Source organism: Papio anubis, unplaced genomic scaffold, assembly GCF_008728515.1.
Source record: "Papio anubis isolate 15944 unplaced genomic scaffold, Panubis1.0 scaffold113, whole genome shotgun sequence".
Taxonomy (NCBI): Eukaryota; Metazoa; Chordata; class Mammalia; order Primates; family Cercopithecidae; genus Papio; species Papio anubis.
Window position 1 is genome coordinate 51,652 of NW_022160429.1, and position 18,942 is coordinate 70,593.

The window sequence follows — 18,942 nt, forward strand, 5'->3', positions numbered from 1 at the left end:
TACATACTTTTGCCTGTAGCTTCTAAGTAAAAGCTTCCTAGAACATTTTTTTTCTAATGTCTCTTAGAACTTGATTTAAAATTATCCTTGACTTGACTTTATATCCACATTTGGAATACAAGCAAATATGTTACACAACTGTAATCTTAATAGTATTTGAAATAATATAACTCATCATGTGAACATGCTATTAATGTCTGAAGAATGAATGATGCACCAAATGATAGTTTGACCAGAAATACATATTTATTCAGCAAACCTTTTTAGTGTCTATTTTATAGAGACAAATAGCGCCATTCCTTCTAAGTAAATGTATAGGACAGAGAATCCAGCAAAATATACAGCCTGTATGGTCCTCAAACATTTCCAAGCTCTGTATCTATGGAGAAAAGAAAAACGTAAGAAGGTTGTAGGGTTTCCTGAGGAGCATTCAGTTGAGTGTGGGCAACAGAGTGAGTTTACGCAGGGTCAACAAAGTTTGTGAAAGGCCAGATGGTAATTATTTTAGGTTTATATGTCATGTGGTCTGTCATGACTAATCAGCACACAAAGGCAGCCATAGACAATATTAATAATAAGTGTGGCTATGTGCCAGTAAAGCTTCATTTACAAAATTAAGTGTAAGGCTAGATTTGGTTTGAGGGGTGTGATTAGTTGACCATTGTGTTGAAGGAAGCCCAGTTAGCTGTGAAGTGAAATGTTGCTTTTAGAGATAGCTGTCCTACAAATAAACAAAGCTTATTGACTTTTCTGGGAGTGAATATCTGAAATTGGAAAGTCCACTACAGCATAGGCTTGCTACGCCGCAGTTTCGTCTCGGTGTGAGGACATGCCATGTGGATTGTCTCAGATGTAGGAAAAGCACTGTAGAGAATTTAAAATGTAGGGGCTCTTGGAGAGTGGGTTAATGCCATCTAGTACTGGTCATAAGCTGTGACGTCTTACCTGTGCTGCAGGGGGCGATATACTCAGCAACCACTGACTCATCTGAAAGATACATTGGGTGAAGGAAGAAACAAAAGATCTATGAACTAGGGACCGTGGTAAATCTGTCTAGTCACTTTACTACTGGAGAAAAGCATGCCCTATCAGAATTGTCAAAACTTCACGTAAATAGACCAGAATTAAACAGGATCATTAGCATATTTATATTTTCTTTCCCTGAGACCAGAGATGCAGATTGAAGCCTGTTCAGACGGCATATGTTCAAATTTTAAATTCTTGGGAAGATGATCATAATTGCATTAATCTGTAGTTCTCTCTTCCATGACCTCTCTGCTTCTATTCACTTTGTTCAGCTTGCTCCCTTAATTCCTTTTCTAAGATTATTGTTCCAGCTTGAAACACTCCTCCTACTTTTATAGACCCCCAAAATTGCATTCATCCTCTAGGATCCAAATCAGATCTTTCTTCCTGTTTGTTCTTCCTGAACACCAGCCTTCTGTGCTGTTTTTGCCTCTCAAACTTATTGCTTAGCTCACTAACACTCATTTGTCATGAATAGTCTTTCCTTGTTATATAATCTTTTCATCTGTATTATGTTACCTATGTCTCTAAACTACTTGAAGGCAATGACTATATATTATCATTCTTTTTAAATTCTTCAGTTTCTGACTCAAAAAACACTAATTGATAAATTTGTTCAGTAAATGTTTTTTGTTTTGTTTTGTTTTTTCTTTTTTTTTTTGAGACGGAGTCTCGCACTGTCACCCAGGCTGGAGTGCAATGGCGCGATCTCGGCTCACTGCAACCTCTGTCTCCCGGGCTTACACAATTCTCCTGCCTCAGCCTCCAAAGTAGCTGGGATTACAGGTGCACACCACCACACCAGACTAATTTTTTGTATTTTTAGTAGAGATGGGGTTTCACTATGTTGGCCAGACTGTAGTAAGTCATTTTCATAGTATACATCTTGGAGGAGAGAAACAAAAGATTAATGTTGACTAACTGGGCTAAGAACAGGATCAACTGTCACAACAGGATCCATTTCTTGGCTCTGGTTAAGATTAATTGTTTCATTTTTCTCTCACTCACCTGTCTCATAGTAATCGTAGACTTTAACAATTGCTGGCTTCAAGTCTCTTACTGGGATGTCTTGCAGAACCATGAAGGAAAAACTTAGTGTCTGATTTGTCACCTAAAAGGAAAAGTGGGAGTAATCAATAACCTAGAAAGCCTCCTTTCTCTCATGAGCAAAACATATTCTTATTGTTCTTTGACTCTTTTTTACCAGTGTCTTTAGGTGAGCAGACATTTGTGGATGTCAAGATGGGTTTTACAATGCATCCTGGGGAACTCTATTTACAGTCAACAAATTTTCACAGATTTTCTTCTAAACAATTGAGACAGCCCTATTATTTTGTAGTCCCTTGGTATGAGATTAAATCTTTGGGCCCATGTGAATGTGTTCTAAGCTGGAGAAACATGGTTTCATACAACCTGTAATTAAAACCACAAAGTATTCTTTCTGTTTGGATACATAAAACATTTTCTTTGTTTTATGGTCTTATTTGAAAATATTCATAAAATCCACATTTTATTTTATGGTGACATTTTAGAATGTTAATATTATCACTAGTCAACCACTGGGATCATATTTATTCATTTTGTGGAGGTGGTCTTTAACATAACAGGCATGCATGATAAACCTTTAGTCCTAATGATTTATCACTTCAAATTTAATATTTATTCATATTGTTGGGGAGTGGGGTCTTTAAAACAAAAGGAATACATGGTACGCCTTTTGTTCTATTGATTTTATACTTTAAATTTCATGGAAATATTCATATTCCAATTTTAACATAATTGAAAATAGAACAGAACACTACATGGAGTTCAAAGGAGATTTCCCCTCTTACTCTTCTCGGAATAGAGAAACTTTCTGGAAGGTCATTGCTAATGATTGTTTTCCTTATATTACTGACTATTTACTATTCTAGGAGAGAGACTCACTTAGAAAGATGACCTATATGTAGTCTCAGCCAGGATGTCAGAGCCCTCACCTGTTCCACATAAATGAGGACATGGTTGTTGCTCACTTCTGTCCGGCTCACGGAACTAGATCTTTCAAGCTGGAGAGAATTGGAAAACTCAGAAAGTTAGAGAACAGATGTGAGAATTCTGTGAAATCTAGAGCAGATTGTAATAAGGGACAAATGGTCGTTCTCTGAAGAGAAGAAAGCTAATTGTTTTCAGGTCAAGAGTTCCACTATTCTTCAATATCCAAGTAACACATTAGATCCTCTGGCATCTTTGATAAGTTTAGTTCACGTTGGTTTTTTCCCTTCCCCAACTTTTAGTGCATGTCAGTCAGTTTGGGATTTAAACCGTATCCTATCTTTCTTGGGTGGTTTTATTGTTTTGTGCTCATGTGCTTTAAATTCCTAACTAACCTATGAGTGGCCTAAGGGTGGGGACTCCTTGTGCATTTCTCTGGTATCATATATGTCCCTTAGCTTAGGGCCAAATAAATAGTTCATTTACTTCCTGGGTTTGGGGAAAATATTTTTTTTCGAGGCAGGATGATGTTGACATGGTTTTGATATTGGTGTGGTCTTAGTTTGGAGATACAGAACATACTTTTGTGTGAGGTCTATTAGGATTAAAATACACCTACCATTTTTACTGTTGGTTTCAGGGGAATAAAACCAGATACCATCTTTACATCAACAATCACCATATTGGAAGCAGGACGGTTTCCTGTGTAACTGTAGTGTCAAGGAAAAAAGAAGTTAGGGTTTTATATGTAAAAGAAAGCCAAATTTCTGCTTCCAAGAGTCACCTTAAGCCTGTCTGTCTTCAATACGTTGTCCCAGCACTATTCTACAAAGGTCAGTGTTCCCTGGACATGTGCAACATTGACATTGGACACATGAATATACATCAGATCTGCCACTTGCTAAAATTACAGATGTTTAAGCATCACCCCAAAACTATCAAATCGAAATCTTTGGTAGTGAATCTTGCTAACTGGCATTTTTAACATGTCTATGGTTTTTGCACACCTCATGTATATGGTTCATTCGTGATTTAGTATATATTACTTTTATATTTTTAGTAGAGAAAGGATCACATCATAATGATAAAAGGTTAAATTCATTTATAGATATATCAATTCTAAATTATATTAATCTAATAACATAGCTTCCTAATGCACTATTAATTTCTGGTAATTCCACGTTACTTTGGGGCCAAAGATCAGGTGATGAGGTCAGAATGTCTTACTTGATGGTCAGTGAGATCTGGAAGCTGGTGTGGGCTTTGTGTCCATCACAAGTTTGGGGCACAGTCTGCACTTTTAAAGCAAACGGGGAGTCCTCTTTCTCTGGAAGAATATTGTATTTCATGGATGTCTGTGAAACAGCAAAGACACTATCAGTTTCTCTCTATTTCTGGGACCCTTCACTTCCTCATTATTTAATGTCTCCGGAGGTGCCCTTTACTTTCTCAGGAAGGAAGGAACAGAATTTCCATTTCAATTGGCAAGTTTAAAGTGGACTCTCACCCATATAACCTTGGAGCCTCACCTGAAGATACACACATCTTTCTCCAGTTACTGTTATAACATATTCTCCAGGGAGCTCTGGCAATGAGATCTGCTGCAATAACAGGAGGTTGCTGTTGTCTACTTGGAAATTTGTGGAAAAGGTCCGTGAATCCTGAATGGTGACTCGTGCAGTTTTCTCAGTTCTGGTGAAAGTGGCTGCTCCATACCTGGACAGGGCATGGAGAGCCACCACTGTGTCCTGGAAGAGATGAGAGGACAACCGCCCCAAAGAGTAAATTTTTGGTGTCTGGGATTTTCCTCCAAAGTCTGTGTTAACCTGCCACGAGGGAAGCTGACTTTTTACCCCTAAAGTAGATCTTCACTAACTGCCTTTCCTTTTTCTCTGCCTTTCAGGCATTATCAAAATCATGCTGCAGTTTCTCCAAATGAAATAAAAGGCTAATAGTGTTTATTAATTTCACAATTTGTTTTCATTGATAGTCCTTTTGGATATGTCCTTCAAAGAATAGGTCTAAAACTAAGAAGTTAAGACAAAAATAGTGACCATTTTTAAGTAGATGATTGATGACCAGTTAGATGGAAGAGGGATACTGTACATAAAAATGGTACGAGACAAGTTGCACTTTCTTGAGTTTCTTTTTACCTTCATCTAGTTTGTTTTTATTTCCCCTACCTAATCTCTCTGAAAAACAAAAGTTTCACTATGTAGATCCTAACTGTTGAAGACAGGTAAGAGGGAAAAGCCAGACACTCTGGATGTTTAATACAATCATTTATACTCTCAATAAAATATTTTTAGAATTATGCTAGAAAAATAAATTTTCAAGAGCTTCAGCTTAAAAAAGATCAACTTAAAGAGAAAGTAAGAAGAGCACTCTCAGGTAAAGTAGAAAGGAGTGAAGAGGCTGAGTTCCTTGGAGTCGTTGAAATGGAACTTCTCATTCTGAAAAGATCAAAGTGGATTCTACTTAGTCATTGTGCTTTTAATTACACAATTTTTGGGAGATACATCTTAGAGGATTTCTTGTTAGATTCTGAAGATGTCTGGAACGTTGATTCCCAACTGGAGGCAATTTTTTCTTGTTTCAACTGGAAGTGGGGTGCTACTGGCATCTAATGGGAGAGGCCAGGGATGCTGTTGAACATTTTATAAGGCTTACAATGATGCTGTGGCTCCAAATGTCAATAGTGTTGATGCTGAAAAACTCTGGTCTAGAATGTGTCCAATGACCATAGCACGGCTTCAGAGGGTAAAGAATCTCCTTGTAAGTCTCCACGTTGCTAATATATTAACATAGGGCTTAGTGAAAATTGTTGTGGAGGATGTCCTAAGTCTTTCCTTTAAATTCCCATGGTCCTCAAATATTCCTAGATACTTATTCTATGATTTAATAATTGCCTTCTCTTTTCTATTAACTGCTCTACTTTTAAGCCTCCCAATTGCCAAGTGAACTTGGAGCAGAAGAGTCTTTGGGGACCACTGACCTGGGTGGAGGAGAAACCGCCCTGAGAGTTCTGCTGCTTCATGATCCACTTCACAATGTTAGTTGCAGAGGTCAGGTCCCCTGAGGTGGGGGCTGGCTGGGCCGTGAGATAAGCGAGGAGCACATAGGATGTCATTTCCACCTCAGCGGAGGGAGCCTGGGGTTGGTAAAAATGCCCCACTGGTGCCTTGGGTTTCTGAGGTCTCTCCCAATGGACGAGGTTGTCTTAAGGGTAAGAAAAAGGAGATAATTGCAACTCATAAATAAGTAATTATAACTGGTAAATAAGAGAATGCACATTCATAATACATGGAGCTGAAAATAATACAGGAGAAGCAAGTTCTCTGTCATAAACTCCTAAAACTCACTATCTCACACTTTTATGCTGAACTTCGTCCTGTGGGATGACGGTAGGGTAGGTTGATGGAGGAGGAAGCATAGAGCATACTCACCAATCTCTCAAATGTTATTTTAGTTGGACTGATGGAAGGGAAAAGTGGTAGACAGAGTTCTTTCATTGTTTGTGATATTTCCTGAGAATTGCAGTATAGACTAGAATATGAAACCTAAAATGACTTTTGTGATGCTTTCTCTGGCAAATAGAGATAAAAATACTTTGAAAATGTTATTGAGTTTTCTTTCTTTTTGTTGTATCTCTTTTCTTTCTTTTTTTTTCTCCTCAACCACATCGGTCCCTTTTGGTTCTTTTGGTAACCTCTTCCAGAGTTAACTGCTTCCATTGTAGGTGATGAAATGTATAAGGCCCCACTTCAAATGTTGGCACTGCTATAAGCATGTTCTTTCCCGTTAATTCAACTCAGAATTAAAACTTTTGATTCTTGTTGTTTTTGTACTCCAGCCTCAGATATAGTTTCCACTGTAGAAGTTATCTCATGGCAGCCGTATTCTTTCTAATAGTGGTCTACAACCAGACTCTAGTTTCTCCAAGAACACTACAAGACAGATTGAGTTTAAATATGTACTAAACTATATAACACTCTTTCAAACGAGTTTGAATGCATTTTATTTTTAGACAATCTTTATGACATTTTTTCCTTAAAAACAATGCCTCTGCTTCAAATAAATCATGGTCAAAACAAATGAAAATCTCAAGATGACATCAGTTCCACTTGTCTAAGTCCTGGTGTTGTGTGGATGACAAGCAGAAGCCAGTTATGATGACAGGTGATACATCCAAAGTAACTGCCAAATTTGTTAACATTTTTCCATTTCTAAACCATTGAAAATCATCTATGGAGTCACACCACCCTCACGGTAGTCCAGCAGACGCACCATGCTATATGAGTTACTGTTTTCACTAACAAAGAACTGGTAGATTTTATTGCTTCTTGACCTTTTGGCTAAAATCAAGTGAAGAATTGGTAGTTTTTGAGATTAGCAAGAGTGTGCTTGATTTGTTCTGTAGCTCCTGTCATAAAAGGTTTAACTCCTTCTGGTCTCTGTTCTTTAAGTTTGTCTTTGATTTTATGTCACTTTGATGTTCTTCTTGTCGGCTTCTTTTGTGAAGTTGGTTCCTGCATGTGATTGTTCTTGACAATATCAACACCGGTGATTACTCTGCTTCCAGTACCTTCGCCTTGGGAAACCTCAGTGAAGGCATTTCCACCAATAAGCGAGTCATCAATGTCACCCTCTGTCCTACTGACCATCTTCCCCTCCACCTCCAGGCACAGTCCTTCCTCCATCTCTGGATCTTGTAAATGTCAGAGAACATGTCAGCGTGGCTGATGAGATCCTGGTAGATAATTACGATGGTAGCTGAAAGGAGACTACAGCAGCCCTAGCTTAGCAGGAGCCCGGAGCATGAAGTGAGCGAGCATGGTGCAGCCAGGACGGCGTTGGGTGGGGGGTTTAGGGGGTATGCAAGAGCTGTTGTACTTCTTTTCATTCAAGTAAGTAGGCAGAAATCATGAGAAAATGAATATATTTGTCTATTATATTGGTTTTAGCAAGTAGAAATAAAATTCCACATTTTATCAGCAGCATTACATCTATTATGTTCCGTTCTGTATAACATATGCAATCCCAGAGAAGATAGTTTTATAAGAGGTGCTCTGATCTCACAAGGCATGACTTGGCTAAAGAATTACGGATGAAACTTGTGGATTTCAGCAGGAATATATTTCTCCTCTTTTTGTAGAAGCAGTGTAAATGGAAATGGAAATTTGGTACCATTTGCTGTTTGCTTTCACCTTTTTTTGCACACTTAAAAAAAACTTTTATTATTTATTTATTTATTTATTTTAAAATTTAATTTAATTTAATTTTAAGTTCTGTGGTACATGTGCAGGATGTGCATGTTTGTTACATAGGTGTGCCATGGTGGTTTGCTGCACCTCTCAACCATCACCTAGTTATTAGGTCCTGCATGCATTAGTTATTTATCCTCTCTGTTCTCCCTCTCTGCACCTCCCAGACAGGCCCCAGTGTGTGTTGTCCCCCTCCCTGTGTCTATGTGTTCTCATTGTTCAACTCCCACTTATAAGAGCTCTCACCTTCTTTCACAGCTTCCTTATCAAGTGAGTTCAGTATTTCTCTACTCCGATCTTGGTTTCCCACTAGGGAAAAAGCATAAGCCAGCAATGCCTTGGTGTAGACATGGCTCCCATGGGTCCCCTCCTTTGCTACATTCCAGGCTGACTCCAGGCAGAACAGGGCATTGCGAACAATAGAGTGCTGTAAAGGCAAAAAGGTGGTTGTGTCAAACTAGGGTGAATAGAGGGTCTGCAAGTCGAGAGCTGGATATTGACAGTCAGATGTTATTAATGGATTTCAGACAGATAGGCAGACAGCTAGATATTCATCAAATTTAAATAGAAAAATATTTCGATCTCTTCACTTTATAGTTCAATTCTAAGGAATAAGACTAGAGAACCTGTTTTTAGGATTGGCTTTGATACATAGTCTAAGGGCATTACTGGACAAGTGTAAATCCCTCTGAATGCATCAACCAAAGAGCTTATCCGTCTGAGAAATGCCTCATCATTGAACCAAAAGAGACTTGAGACTCAGCCCTTAGCAGGGTGGCATTCCAGACAGCAGGTCTACAGTTTTCATGGCAGGGAATCAGATTAAGCTGGTACCTACAGTGACTGGGAGAGGAATTTCCAGAAGGGCAATAGTAACATAGGTGGAGAGGGTCACTTCATCTTCTACACCTCCCTGTAAATACAACATTGATTTGATTAATTCCAATGCCAAGTGTTAGTATATTCTCTTCTGTTGGATGGAAACCCTCCTCAGTATCTGTTTCTATCAGGTAAGGTAACACCACCATTCAAAGTATACCATTTTTATCTTTCTCTCTCTCTCTCTCTCTCTCTCGACAGGGTCTTGCTCTGTAGCTCAGGCTGGAGTGCAGTGGCACTATCACACCTCATGGCAGCCTCAAGCTCTTAGGCTCAAGCAATTCTCCTGCCTCAGCTTCTCAAGTAGCTGCAACTACAGGCACAGGCCACCATGCCTGGCTAATTTTGTAAAATGTGTTTTTGTAGATACTGGATCTTGCTGTGTTGCCCAGGCTAGTCTTGAATTCCTGGGCTCAAGTGATCCACCTGCCTTGGCCTGAAAGTGCTGTGATTCTAGGTGTGATCCACTGCATGTGGCCCAGTTTCTTCCTTCTCTGTAGAAGGTTTAATACTCTTTCCCTGATGCCTTCCCACATTATCCAGGACTTCATCTTTGCAATTTCCTCGTGCCTCCTTCCTCCCCTCACCCCTGGGGGATGTTATATTGATGTGTCATAGGGTCAGAAGTTCATGGAACAGTTCACCTTTATGGCATTGTTGAGCAGTGACCCAGAGCTCCTGAAACAGCCATTGTCCTTCTGCATCTGGGAGAGCCACGTGAGAGACTGGGTAATGTGTGCTTCATCAATGAAGATGTAGGATCGAGCCTGGGCAAAAGTCTTCAGTACAAAAGCCGTGAGCCTAGCGGGAGGAAAAATGCAGTGCTGAGGCTGTTTTCATTGAGCGCTTTACTGCTCTGTTTTGTACACATAGGTTCCCCCATCACAGTGCACCCCCAAGAAAGTCAATCAGCTATTACTGAGAGTTTGGAGACTTTTTCTTTTAACTTGGAAATTTCTTTTTTTCTTTTTCTTTTCTTTCTTTCTTTTTTTTTTTTTTTTTGCTGCCACATGTTGTTCAATCCATTACCAACTGGTCCTTGCTTCCTAAAGCATTTCCAGGCCACTTTAGAGATTCAAGCTCCTTCTAGTTTTCTTGGTTGATTAACTAAGTAAGGCATTTGCTTTTACACTGTGGGCTTTATGCATTTATTTCCTTTCATAGATTTCTTAGCTTACTTTCTGTAATTTTAACTCTAACCAACTAACTTCTAATGTTCTGCTTCAGTAACTATTTCCCTCCATCATCCTGCCTCTCCACCTTTTTTTCCTGTGTTTGCCTGTGTGGCAAAACTACAGAGAGAGAGAGAAAGGATATCATCTAGTAGAAGGTAGTAAGGTATGACGGTAGTAAGGTGTGCTCCGTCATACCTTACTACCATGTTGTGGTCTTTCCTAGAATTTTTCTAACACCTCTTAGTGCTGAGCAACAATTTAAGGGGGCAAGTTACAGACTTATAATGTTCTCTTAGCAACATGAGAAGGAAGAGGGTCTGGGTATTTTGGATTAAAAAAGTCAACCTAAAAGTGTTCTCAATTTTGCCACTTATTAGATGTTTGCTCCTGACACATTTGTTTATTCACACTGAATATTAATTTTCTCCTCTGTAAAATGAAGCTAATAACTCTCACTTTGCAGAGTAGCTATAATAATTAAATACGGTAGCATTATGGTTTAGAAATGGTTTCTCCACTAAAAGTCATGTTAAAACTTAATCCCCAATGTGGTAGTATTGAGAGGTGGAGCCTTTAAGAGGTGATTGGATCATGAAGGTTCTGCTGTAATGAATGGAATGAATGCATTCCTAGATTAAAGGGCTATCATGAGAGTTGGACTGGTGGCTTCATAAGAAGAGGAGGAGATGCTAGCCCAGTCTCTACAAAGTAAAACAAAGAAAGTAAAAGAAGAGAAGGAGAGACCTGACTGAGCACATCCAATCCTCTTGTCATATGATGCCTTGCATCACCGTGGGACTCTTCAGAGTCCACACCAGCAAGAAGACTCTCAACTAGACGTGGCCCCTAGACTTCAGACTTATCAGCCTTCACAGCTGTAAGAAATACATTTCTTTTTCTACATAAATTTCCTAATTTCAGGTAGTCTGCTATAAGCAACAGAAAATGGACGAAGACAGGGAATCTATGTGCATGTTTTGAACTCATAGTTGAAACTCAGAATATATTTTCCTTCTTACCAAGTGTTGCCCTGGTTCCTGCCATATTTTTCCCCAAAGGTGCTGTAGGAGCCGTCTTGGTGTTTGTAGTTCAGCTGTCTCTGGTAACCTGAAATGGAAGGCTACAGATGGTTCATGAAGCATTAAAGAAAGGCAGGCCATCCATATGTGCAGGCTGATGCATCCAGGAGCCATGGACATTTTATGACCTCCTGTGATCTGCCATAGTTTTGTGAATGTTATGGATACATCAAAACACAACATCCTGTTAGAGTGTGGGAAGATTGCTGTTTTCATAAAAATGGTCATCGTGGGTTAATATTTGATGATATAACTGAAGCCTCATTGGGAAAAGTTTCATTAGAGTAACAAAGTACATTTTTCTCTGTCTCACGTACCACTGATGAGATAGCCAATGGCCTTGGCCTTGATCTCCTGCGTCAGCTGCTGGGTTTCATTCAGATAGTTCAAGACATAGATGTTAGGAGCAAAGAGAACCATGTTCTGTTCTCCACAGCCATAGGGCATCTGGAGGAGATTTTGTATATTTTGCATAGCAGAACCTAGTATGTCACCTGGGGAATGTGAAAGATTAGATGTCAGAATAATTTCAGTTCTTAAGCAGCCAACATTATTCACAAAAATGGCTTTTAAGTTCAGAGTCTATCATTTAGGTAAGAGATAAGTTATACACACAGAGTGTGATTTCCAGGATCCTAAGAGTCTATCATTTAGGTAAGAGATAAGTTATACACACAGAGTGTGATTTCCAGGATCCTAACAAGAATAGCAGCTATCAAGAACTTGATAATTCAAATACAAATACACAGATAAGATGTACAGTGGCAACTCTTTTGGCCCAGGTTTACTAAATGGAAGGTGACTCACCCAGAACTGAGAAAGAAGCTCTGGCAGATTCTTTGACCACATTTGATGGGAGCTTCAAGGACAGCTGCTCAGACACATCAGCACCTTTAGAAACAGACAGCCCATGTTAAAGGAGGACATCTACGATTATATTACAATTTAGTGATTATAATGTAGTGAGAGCTTCAGAGCCACACTGCCTGGATATGGTACTGGCCCCGCTTTGTGACCTTGGGTAAATTGTGATGATTTGAGGAAAAAATACATGTAAAACATTCAGAACAGGATCTGCAACATATTGAATTTCAATGATGTGAGTAATTATTATTATTGTGGTTATTATTAGAGTGAGTAGTAATGTTGTTATATCTCCTTGAGGAACTCTGGGTTCTAGGAATAAGAATTTGATTTAATGATGAGATTACCTTTAACAGTCTAATTGCTTTTGGCACTGTGTGACTTCCAGAGTCCTTCCTTTCCTCACTTAACTATGTTTTGCATTGCTGTGCTCAGTAGCTTTCTAAAAGAAGTCTAAGACTTCGTGGGGGAGCTATCACTCCTTTCGTTGCAATATTAAGACTTATACTCATAATAATACAAGTTATTTTACTGCCTCCCTTACTCTATATAATATTTGAATGGATTCCCATGTTTATAAATAGATAACATGAATATACTTTAAATTAGCCCTTCTCAAATGACAAATACAGTGTTGTACACACTCTGGACATAGAACTAATAATGTGGCAGTGCTGTATAAAAGCTAGAAGTAGTTCTCAATGATATGATGAAGTTAAATGTAAATTATTTTCTGACACGGAAAACACACATTTGTAGTGAGATGGGTAGAAAATGCTGTATGTTTTGTCAGCAGCTGTTTTAGAGACTATCTCTTGGGATTCAAACGTATCATGACCCTGCTCTGTTTAGTTTTTGTTGTTGTTGTTGTTCGTTTGTTTGTTTGTTTGTTTGTTTGAGACAGAGTTTCACTCCGTCACCCAGGTTGGAGTGCAGTGGTGCGATCTCGGCTCACTACAACCTCTGCCTCCCAGGTTCAAGCTATTCTCGTGCCTTAGCCCCCCCACGTAGCTGGGACTACAGGCGCCCGCCACCAGGCCTGGCTAATTTTTGTACTCTTAGTAGAGACAGGGTTTCACCATGTTGGCCAGGCTGGTCTCAAACCCCTGACCTCAAGTGATCCTCCCGCCTCACCTCCCAAAGTGCTAGGATTGCAGATGTGAGCCACCACGCCCGGCCAACCCTGCTCTCTTTCTACCTCGTCCTGGACACTCTAGGCTTCTGCAGCTGGGCTTGTCAGTGAGCAGCCACTGAGCTATCCAGGTAAAATAACTACGTGTAAACCAAGAAAGCCCAGGTATTAGTCCTGTCTGTACCACCTGAGTCACATTAACTTGCTCTCTTGGGCTCAATGTCTTCGTCTGTAAAACGTACATAAAGAAATATTTAGTATTATGCTGCCTTTAATGGAAGACGCTGAAAACTGGGAGATAATATGTATGAATATGCATTGAGGTTTATACCCCTCTGTGGCTTTGATCCCACTGTGATTATGAGGATGGACTCTTACCTGAGGCACAGGTCATGGAATTGAAAGTCTTTTCTTGCTCAATACCTTCAGCCTTGGATGAAAAGAAAGAAAAGGAGAAAAGAGAGAAACATCCCGGTGACAAGAGAACAACCATAGATTCCTTTTTTTGATGGGTAGGGTTTACATGAATGATGTTTACCATTCTACTCTTTTTTCCCCCAACTTTTATTATTAAGTTCAAGGGGACATGTGCAGGATGTGCAGGTTTGTTACATAAGTAAACGTGTGCCACGGTGGTTTGTTGCACAGATCATCTCCTCACCTAGGTATTAAGCCCAGCATCCACTAGCTATTCTTCCTGATGCTCTCCCTCCTCTCACTCCCACCCTCAGACAGGCCCCATGATGCGTTGCTTCCCTCCATGTGTCCATGTGTTTGGATCATTCAGCTCCCACTTATAAGTGAGAACATAACATCCTACTTGTCGTTAAATTATTACAAATCCATAAAACAGTGAAGAACAAAGGAAGGTGGTAGAAAGAAAATGGGAAGAGATAATAAGGGCAGTGAATCAAAGGTAATGGGCATGAGAGATATGTGAATCTTAGGAAAGAGGTGGAGATCAAGAAATTGCACTCAAATAGTTTGTGAAAAAAGATTTACAATAGCTGGCAATGTCTGCTGCAATGCTTTTAGGATAGGAAATTCCATTAGTCTTACAGGATGTATTATGTGAGCATGATATTAATGGTTCTTTGTTGTCTCAAGAGTGACTGCCCAGTGTTGCATTCTTACAGTTGTTAGGGACTCCCAAAAATATGTTACCTCCACCAACAGGGTTTTGATGACTGTGTCTTTTCTTTTAATCTCAGGGACCTCAGCAACCTCATTTCCACAGAGTTCTAGGGACTGCATTGCCTCTGCACTCACTGAGAAGTTCACATTCCCTAAAACAAGGAATATTGAAAACATGAGTATCCATTTTGATAGTCCAATCACCTTTAAGGACTACACCTTAAACTTACAATTGGCCAGAATAGAAAATAAGGGGGAAAAAAAATTCCACAAGGTTAATGTACACTGAGTAGCCAATGTCCAAGAGTAGTGATTATGGGGACTAGCTTGGGTGAGAAGAGTGGGAGGAGGTCATTGTGGACAGAAATAGGAAAAAATATTAACTTTATAGAATTATATCTATGGCAAATAAACAGAGAATATGATGACAAAAGTGCTCAGACAGCCACCATCCTTGTTGATTGATAGGCCCTTTTGGGTACTGTCACTTACCCAGAGTTTTAGGAGTCACTGTCCAAGACAAGGTTTGCCGCTCATTTCCACAGATACAATAGGATTCTTCTCCCTTTGTGTTTTGGGAAGCTAGGAAGGCTGGAGAGGCTTTCAGCTGCACACTGACCTATCAGTCCATGTGAGGCAGAGACAGAAATGATGAGAATATGGAAAGACGTGAACACGTAGAATTGGGGCCAAGGGTGAGATGCTGCAGTAAATTGGGATTTGTAAGAAAAATGGATGTCATATAGATTCATCCATGCTTTAAGAAGCCTGGAAATGGCAATGATACAAATCAAGGCTGGTTATGTATTAGGAGGATCTGGCATTTGCGTTAGGGTAGATTGCAGACATGCAGACTTGGCAGTAGCAGATGAAAGGGAAAAGCAGTGATTGTATATTGCCCTAGGGAGTACTATCTGCTGCTATGTAGATTTTCTGACTGTTTCTTCCTCCCTCTCTTCTCCTATTTCTTACAACATATATTACATGTCTACTCCATACAAGACATAAAACACGGGGAATGGTATATGAGAGGCTCCCGATCTTGAGGATATTGTGTTACAAGAAAGATGATCTATATACAACCACTATTACATAATTTACAGAGATACGTGCTATAAGATAAATTAAAATTATATATTGTGGAGATTTCAAGATGAGGGGTTGGAGGATGACACTCGTGGAATTGAGAAAGCTGAGTTATGTGTCAGCTTCAAGAATGTTCCTGGCATAAAATCTAACTTGTAGCAAAGAATTCTGCACGCGCTAAGAAATAAAAAAGCAAGGTGTGGCTTAGAGAGCCATGGTTTAAACACCCGTAGCACACATAGCATTGTATTATCTCTCTGATCATGTCCTGCTTTGCATAGCACTAATTATTCACAGTGCTAACACACAATTCCTTGAATTATCCTTAGTCTCAGGAACAGAATCAGGAGCTGACTGATCAAAGGAATCTTTTGTTCTACCCACCTTTCCTGTTCACCCTCATTTTCCTTACCCGGATGCATTTGGGAAGGTAGTTTAGGACCGTGGCCTTGAGTGTGAAGACCTCTCCACGGATCACAGAGTAGGGCATTGTGAGCTCCACAAAGAAGGGCTGGAAGGCTCGGAGAGAGGCAGTGGAAGAGATACCAAGTCCAGCGTCTTCAGACAGGCAGAAGGCTCCTGCCTTCCACTCGGTGATGGTGTCAGGCACTGTTACTCCTACCTCAGCCACACCTGATGAGCTGGAGAGGAGGACAAGTGAAGAATACAAATAATGAATGTGAGCCACCTTTCCTCAAGTGAGAATCGATATGCATAAAGCTAATGTCAGGAACTGAACCAACTTAAGGGTATATGGGTGTGTGCATGCGTGTGAACACTAGATTATGTCCTGGGATCTGAGCTGGGAAAACAAAAGCCACTAAATGGTACCTCTCCCTCTTATCAACAAATGATCACATCCCACATGTCTGTACTTGGAATAAAAATATTTGAATTGTGATTCATTTTGGTCCTTAACTTCCCTTGCTAATGTGTAATCCCATAAATAAGCATTTTTAAGAATCATGACCAATGAGACCACTGGATTAATGTAGCCTGATTTGTTTATGTGCCTGCTCCAGCCCTGATATTTACAGAAGGCTCCCTGAATGACATTAAGCAGTACATATAGAACTGAATATTATAGTTCTCATGTCTACTATTTGACAGTATCAGGAATAATTATTTTAGAATTGCTCAGCACTGAGACGATTATATTAATAAGCCTATACAATTGCAGCATTTTACTTAGGTCTGTCCTAAAAAGAGGTTAAGATAATTATTCAGAACCTTTCAGAAAGATTATCTTAGAATTGAAAATGTTGGAGGAACCACATTCCCTCCCCTTCAGCAAATGGAGGAAAGTAAAGTTACTTACTCCACTGCCACCAACTCCCAGATCCAAGTCTCAGGAAAATAGCTTCGCACCGTTTCAGGGACTGGCCCTGAACTTTGTTCATTATTTAAAGGCATTATATTATAGGCGCTCATTTGAGGAGGATATGGCCTCCCTGCTACTCCTAGACCTACTAAAGTAGAGAAAATTGTCTAGTTAGGGAAAAACATTCATTAATATCATGGTGCACACGTGAGACATCAGAGAACAAATTTTCAGTTTTCCTGCTCAGACTGTCCTAAAAGTCTTACAGAAGTTGTAGAACTTGGGAACTACTTTGTGATCCCTCACTCTCTGAAAAGAGAGGAGTCTTTGTCAAAGATGGAAATTCCATGTATCCTAGACATAGCATAATTTGATGTGAGTGGAAGCTGGAAAAACAAGATCATTTGGAGACAGTTCTATGGGTTTTGTGGGGAAGGAACAGTTTTGAAGTTGAGACAGTATTGCTTCATTCTTAGAGAATCTCAGCAGGAATTGTAAAATGCTCTTTAGGCATTGTCAGTGGTTGCTATACTGAAAATGGAATTACCAGTGGAGTGAACAGAATTTAATGACTTAAATTCTGTGTACTGTATGGAAGTTTGCAAAACTGTTGTTCTCTGGGGAATAAGATTAGAGCATTAGATTTTATTCCACTTATTTTTTGACATCTGAAATAAACAATTTGGATGTCAAAAACAGATATTTCCATTTGGAATGGCTGTGTAGTTGAGACAAAGAAATCATTTACCAATGTGAGAGGGCAGAGAGCTAGACATGTAGGCAATTTTGTCCATGTTGTGCCTGAAATCATGCTTACTAATTGAATTTGAGTTAAGATCTCTCTCCCATGTATCCCATCTGATATTTCAGAAATACCTTGTGAAAGAATACTTATAAGGAAAAATGTATTTCTAGCAATTTCACCCTAATAGTTTTCTACACTGAAAAAAGCATCAGTAGTAATTTCTTTAGTGAATATCATACACCTTCTTGCCCCATGTCCTTCCAAGTGGTAATGATTTCTGACTCTGATTTTTCACTGATGTTCTGTCCTCTCTGTCTTCACTCTTATCTTAAATATTGAAATATCTAAAAGGATGATACATCTAAATGAACTATTTTCCATTTCCTGTTGGATATGTCAAGGGCCCTCAAACTCCTCCAGTTATTGCAGTTAACAAACCATGGCATTATGTGTTATTTCAACTCCATTCAGAGGACGATGGCTATATCCTTCCTACTCTTACTGTCAACTTGACTTTCCATGTATCCTGTCTTAGTCTCTGTATCAAAGTTTTATTCTTCTGCATGCCACAACTAATAATCTCTACAGTAAATGCCTTTGAATCAGTTTCCCAGGACAAAAATCTTATTTTTTTTTCTTGCTTCTTTTCCCCATTTGACTTTATGAAAATTTGTTGAACTCTGGACTAAGCCACTCATACTCTGTTTTGTTGCTGATCTCAAAATACTTTCAATGAAATTTTCTGTTCATGGCTTAAAAAGGGCTGCTCAACCCAGCTTTGTAATACTTTTTGACTTTTAATACCTTCAAGCAAACAACAACAAAAATAAAAAAAAACCCTGAACATTTTCTTTTAATTTAGAATCTAGTGTGATTGAGACACATGTTAGATCATGTCACCCCTCTTCTGAAAAGCTTCTTATTTCACTCATAGTATAAAAGTCAAGTCCTTACTATGACCTACGAGGCCCACACAATGTGGCCTCAAGTATTGCTCTGATCTCTCTCTCCAACTGCTCACACTTTATTCATTCTGTTCCAACCACACTGGTTTCCTTTCTCTGCTTAGAGCATTTCAGGCATACTCTCACCTTAAAGCCTTTGAGAGATAGACTAGTGAGGAGGTTATGAACATGAGGTCTGGAATCAAACTCCCTGACTTGAATCTACCACATGCTACATTTTATTGGCTATGAGATCTTAGTGGCTGAGTTATTTAACCTTTCTGGGCCTCAGTTTTTCCGTGTGAAAAATGGTGTTAAAAAT

The 18,942-nt window shown here is 39.3% G+C and overlaps 1 protein-coding gene and 1 pseudogene across 2 annotated transcripts in view; both read right to left on the reverse strand.

Moving 5' to 3' along the window:
- Positions 1 to 224: 224 nt before the first annotated feature.
- Positions 225 to 18,942, reverse strand: part of LOC116272482 (pregnancy zone protein) — a 47,692-nt gene continuing 28,974 nt past the window's right edge. The window contains exons 11-29 of one of the 2 annotated variants that reach the window (XM_031661235.1): positions 16,929 to 17,076; positions 16,023 to 16,251; positions 15,017 to 15,143; positions 14,555 to 14,676; positions 13,769 to 13,820; positions 12,202 to 12,285; positions 11,712 to 11,888; positions 11,335 to 11,422; positions 9,785 to 9,941; positions 9,100 to 9,174; positions 8,508 to 8,688; positions 5,993 to 6,216; positions 4,527 to 4,745; positions 4,225 to 4,352; positions 3,617 to 3,707; positions 3,003 to 3,071; positions 2,035 to 2,137; positions 946 to 987; positions 225 to 379 (exon numbers count right to left, since the gene is read on the reverse strand). In XM_031661235.1, coding sequence (XP_031517095.1) covers positions 357 to 379; positions 946 to 987; positions 2,035 to 2,137; positions 3,003 to 3,071; positions 3,617 to 3,707; positions 4,225 to 4,352; positions 4,527 to 4,745; positions 5,993 to 6,216; positions 8,508 to 8,688; positions 9,100 to 9,174; positions 9,785 to 9,941; positions 11,335 to 11,422; positions 11,712 to 11,888; positions 12,202 to 12,285; positions 13,769 to 13,820; positions 14,555 to 14,676; positions 15,017 to 15,143; positions 16,023 to 16,251; positions 16,929 to 17,076 — 2,339 coding nt within the window. In that variant the 3' untranslated portion in view covers positions 225 to 356. Of the gene's footprint in view, positions 380 to 945; positions 988 to 2,034; positions 2,138 to 2,933; positions 3,072 to 3,616; positions 3,708 to 4,224; positions 4,353 to 4,526; positions 4,746 to 5,992; positions 6,217 to 8,507; positions 8,689 to 9,099; positions 9,175 to 9,784; positions 9,942 to 11,334; positions 11,423 to 11,711; positions 11,889 to 12,201; positions 12,286 to 13,768; positions 13,821 to 14,554; positions 14,677 to 15,016; positions 15,144 to 16,022; positions 16,252 to 16,928; positions 17,080 to 18,942 lie in introns of those variants that run through there. The other variant, XM_031661236.1, reaches the window with a different exon arrangement.
- Positions 7,127 to 8,083, reverse strand: LOC116272484 (annotated as a pseudogene).